At 40.0% G+C, this 4,485-nt stretch overlaps 1 protein-coding gene across 1 annotated transcript; it reads right to left on the minus strand.

Moving 5' to 3' along the window:
- Positions 1–40: 40 nt before the first annotated feature.
- LOC119665161 lies at positions 41–2,661 on the minus strand (the record flags this gene model as incomplete). The annotated part of the gene is made up of 1 exon (XM_038074466.1): positions 41–2,661. A coding segment is annotated over exon 1 (2,621 nt), but the record flags the coding sequence as incomplete, so codon positions are not given.
- Positions 2,662–4,485: the final 1,824 nt, after the last annotated feature.

A 4,485-nucleotide genomic window follows, 5' to 3' on the forward strand; every position in this document is an offset into this window, starting at 1 on the left:
AGCATCTGATGAGCTAGGAATAAGGGGTCGCGAGTTCAACACTGCTTCAACTTCAATAACGACAGTTTCAAGCTCTTCATATGTAAGTGATGCTGTTGAAACATTTTTGACCAGCAAATATTTGGCAGATTTTACTGCTGCCTCCCATAGCCCGCCGAAGTGTGGTGACCTTGGTGGAATGAAGTGAAATTCTATGCCTTTCGTACTGCACATTCCTGCAATTGATTCCTTCGCTCGATCAGCGTAGATGACGTCAGTAAGTTCCTGCAACTTGTTTTTCGCTCCAACGAAATTGGTCGCATTGTCGCAGTATAACGTTTTACAGCGTCCTCGTCTTGCTATGAAGCGTTTTAATGCTCCAATGAATGCATCTGTGGTCAGATCAGTCACAAGTTCTAAGTGTACGGCCTTGGTTGCAAAACAGCAAAAGACAGCGATATACGCCTTTTGTGGACGCTTGCCTCTTGTTTTGTAATGAACCCATATTGGGCCACAATAATCAACTCCAGTGCTGAGAAATGGTCGAGCTGGTTGCACACGGTGTCCAGGCAAATTTCCCATGATTTGATTGTACACAATTGGCCTTGCTCTTCTGCATCTTAAGCATTGTTGTATTACAGCTCTGATCAAGCTTTTTCCTTTGAGGGGCCAAAAACGCTGCCTCACTTGTGCCAGCAATGCTTGGGCGCCACAATGATAATTGTCCTTATGTATTTCTTCTACCAGCAACTTTACTAGTGGATCGTTGCTGGGTAAAATCATTTGATGAATGGCATCAAATTGTAGTTTTGAAGAGCTTAGCCGTCCGCCAACACGTATTACCCCTTCTTCATCTACGAACGGAGTTAGTGAACTGAGGTTATGAGTTTTTGGCACAAATTCGTCCTTAACTAGCATTTTCCTTAGATCAGAAAAATCGGAGGCCTGGATTTGACGTATTATTATCTTAAGTGCTACGTCGAGCTCCATCGGTGAAAGCTGCATGGTCTCTGGTCTTGATTCTTTTGGTTTCCGTGCGTTTTTTGTGAAACGAAGTACATATCCAACAACTTTTTGGACATGTGTAAATAAATTTCTTGAATGAATCGAATAGACCCATGCATGCTCATTAGTAGGTTGTTGTGTTGATAAAGCAAGCACCACCGTGTTATCTTCAACAATTAATTCCCTTTTGAAGGGAGCTGGCCACAGCGGCTTTGGCTGATATAAAAATAGTGGACCATATAACCACATGTAGCAAGATGAAAATTCCCGCGGTTTAAGCCCTCTTGACAGAATATCTGCCGGATTTTGTTTTGACGGGACGTGACGCCATTGTTCTGGAATTGTTAACCGAAGGATTTTTACAATTCGGTGGGCGACGTAAACGGGTAATTTGCCTGGATGATTGTTTATCCAGGAAAGCACAATTTGTGAATCTGTCCAAAAGTAAGTTGCTTTGTCTTGATAGCCTAAATCAAGTTTAACTCTTGCCATGAGTTCTGCTGCTAGCAACGCTGCACACAATTCTAGTCGTGGAATTGTTTGAGATTTTATGGGTGCTACACGAGATCTGGAGCATAGTAGATTAAGTTTTATCGTTTTATCCTTTTGTACTGTTCTAATGTATACTGCTGCACCATAAGCCTTTTCTGAGGCGTCACAAAAAGCGTGCAGCTCAACATGGCTGTAGCCTTGACTGCTGAATACGTGCCTCACAACTGTTGCATTGTCCAACAAGGCCAGATCTTCTCTATACGATGTCCATTGTTTACGTATTTCTGACGGAAGATCATCATCCCAATCGAGTTTTAGCTGCCATGCTCCTTGCAACAAGATTTTACCGGTGACCAAGATTGGACCAATAAGACCCAAAGGGTCATATATGTGTGCCAAATCGGAGCTCATAGATCGTTTTGTTGTGTGACTATGGTCTCGACTGTTAACCTTGATACGAAATGAATCTGACTTTGGTAACCATAAAAGACCCAGCGTCTTTGTGAATTGGGTTTCCTTGGAATCAAAATTGAGATTTACTTCTTGATCTTCTGTAGCGATTCCATGTAAAAGTTTTGGGTTGTTTGCACACCATTTTTTTAGTTTCATTCCAGCCTTGTCTAGAATTGTTATTAATTGTTGTTGAATTAGTAACGCTTCGTTGATGGTATCAGCTCCTATTAGACCGTCGTCAACATAAAAATCCTTTTTTAAAGATGTGGCGCCATATAAATAATTTCCTTGATATTCATCCGCCAATTTTGTTAGACAGCGTGTTGCTAAATATGGTGCTGCTCTTGTGCCATAAGTAACTGTGTTCAACTGATAATAATTAAGTGGTTCTGTGGGATTTTCTCGCCACATTATGAGTTGCAGATTTCGATCATCTTTGTTAACCCATATTTGACGGTACATTTTTTCCACATCAGTTTTTAAAACATATTTGTGCATTCTAAATCTGAGCAAAATCGAAAACAGTTCGTCTTGAACTTTTGGACCATTAAACATTATGTCATTTAGTGATGGCTCTGATAATTTGTGTACTGATGCGTCAAATACAACTCGCAGTTTTGATGTTGAGCTGTCTGGACGTAGCACACAGTGGTGAGGGATGAAATATTGGGGAGATATTATTTCGCTACCGCTGAATTTTGTCATGTGTCCCAATGCTTCATATTCCCTCATAAATGAAACATATTGATTCTTTAGATCAGGATTTTGAATGAAACGGCGCTCGATTGTCTTGAACCTCTCGTAAGCGATTCCTTTTGTATCTGGTAACACTGATGGATGATTCTTTAGTGGGAGTTTTACAACAAATCTGCTATCACTTCCTCGAAAAGTGTGTTGCAAAAAATTTGTGACTCACAACGCAATTCGTCTTCTGTGAGTTCCGAAGTTGAATCTGGAATTTCTTCTGATTCCCAGAATTTCAATATAGATTCTTCTAGTTCCTTAGTAGTGCATATGCCACAAGTTGCCGTGCTTGAATTTAAAGTTTCAACATTGCCAGCTACAACCCATCCAAAAATAGAATTCTGAAGTGTTGGAAGACTAACTGCTAGTTTTATTTGACCTTCAATAAGTAACTTGAAAAAAATCTCTGCTCCTAACAGGCAATCTATTCGGCCAGGTTTGTTAAAATCTGGATCAGCGAGAGTTAATTCCTTTGGAATATCCCAGGATTCGATATTCAAATACTGCATTGGCTGATCTGAAACGATTTTTGGTATGATATGTGCATCCATCTCTGCTACAAATTCGTTCAACGTTGATTGTACTCGAATTATTGTTTGATGACGTATTTTTGATTCATTTGCTCCTACGCCTTCCATACTCATAAGCGTTGGCCTAGGCTTGCAGCCCAATTTTTGTGACAGGCGGTTTGTTATGAGATTGATTTGAGAGCCAGAGTCCAATACTGCTCTGCATTCAATTTGTCTTCCATTTGATGCCAGCAATCTTATTCTGGCCGTCCCTAATAAGACATAATTAGATTCCTGTCTGGTATTGTTTGTTAAAAGAGTTATTTTATTTGATGATTGGTTTGAAACTGAAGCTTGACCTGTTTGTTGAGGCGTCGAGTTATTTCCTTGAAGAACAGTACCTTTTGTGTATTGATTCCCCTTTGGATTATGCATCAAAGTGTTATGTTTTTTAGAACACTTAGTGCAGTGCCTTGAATTACACTCATCAGCTCGATGTCCAATCCTGAGGCAGTTCACACACAAATTGAACTCTTTAACCCAATTCCAACGTTGTGATAGATTAGCCGTCTCGAATTTTTTGCAAGCATAGACCATGTGACCGTCTTTATTGCAAATTGGACAGGTTTTACTTAAACCAAATTTTGTAGCTGAAGCACATGTTCGAGTGAATGATGAATCTCCTTTTCCCCTAGCCTCAAGTGATTGAAATCTATGTTCCAAAAATTTTAGCAATTCATCAATGGTTATTAAACGTTTGTTGTCTGATAGCCCTTGTTCGAAAGCTGTTAGAGTTTCTGCATCCAGCTTGCGCAGCAATAGATGTACCAGGATAATATCCCAATGTTCAACTGGAACTCCTTGAGCCTTGAGACCATGTATGCATTCCTTGCTTACATCGTGTAGAGATTTTAATGCTGGAGCCGACTCCCTTTTAATGGAGGATTGTCCCATTAATTTATTTAGGAGTGTTGTAACCAGAAGTCGCTTATTTTCATAACGACTTGTAAGTAAAGTCCAGGCTATATTGTAATTTTCTCCTACTACTGGAAGATGTCTAATTAGCCCCTTTGGCTCGTTATCCAATGATGTAGTCAGATAATGCATTTTTTTACTGTCACTGATGTCCGTGTTGTGGACCAATTCCATATACAAGTCCTTGAATTCCACCCACCGCATATAATTTCCATCAAATTTTGGTAGTGATATTCTTGGTAGAGGCAATTCGCAATCTGTCTGTCTTGAGTTGCGAATTGTCTGATTATTATGCAAATGTTGCTGTAGTTCGATCATGGCAGCTCCT

The sequence above is a fragment of the Teleopsis dalmanni genome, unplaced genomic scaffold (assembly GCF_002237135.1).
Source record: "Teleopsis dalmanni isolate 2A unplaced genomic scaffold, ASM223713v2 unscaffolded_contig_3703, whole genome shotgun sequence".
Lineage (NCBI taxonomy): Eukaryota > Metazoa > Arthropoda > Insecta > Diptera > Diopsidae > Teleopsis > Teleopsis dalmanni.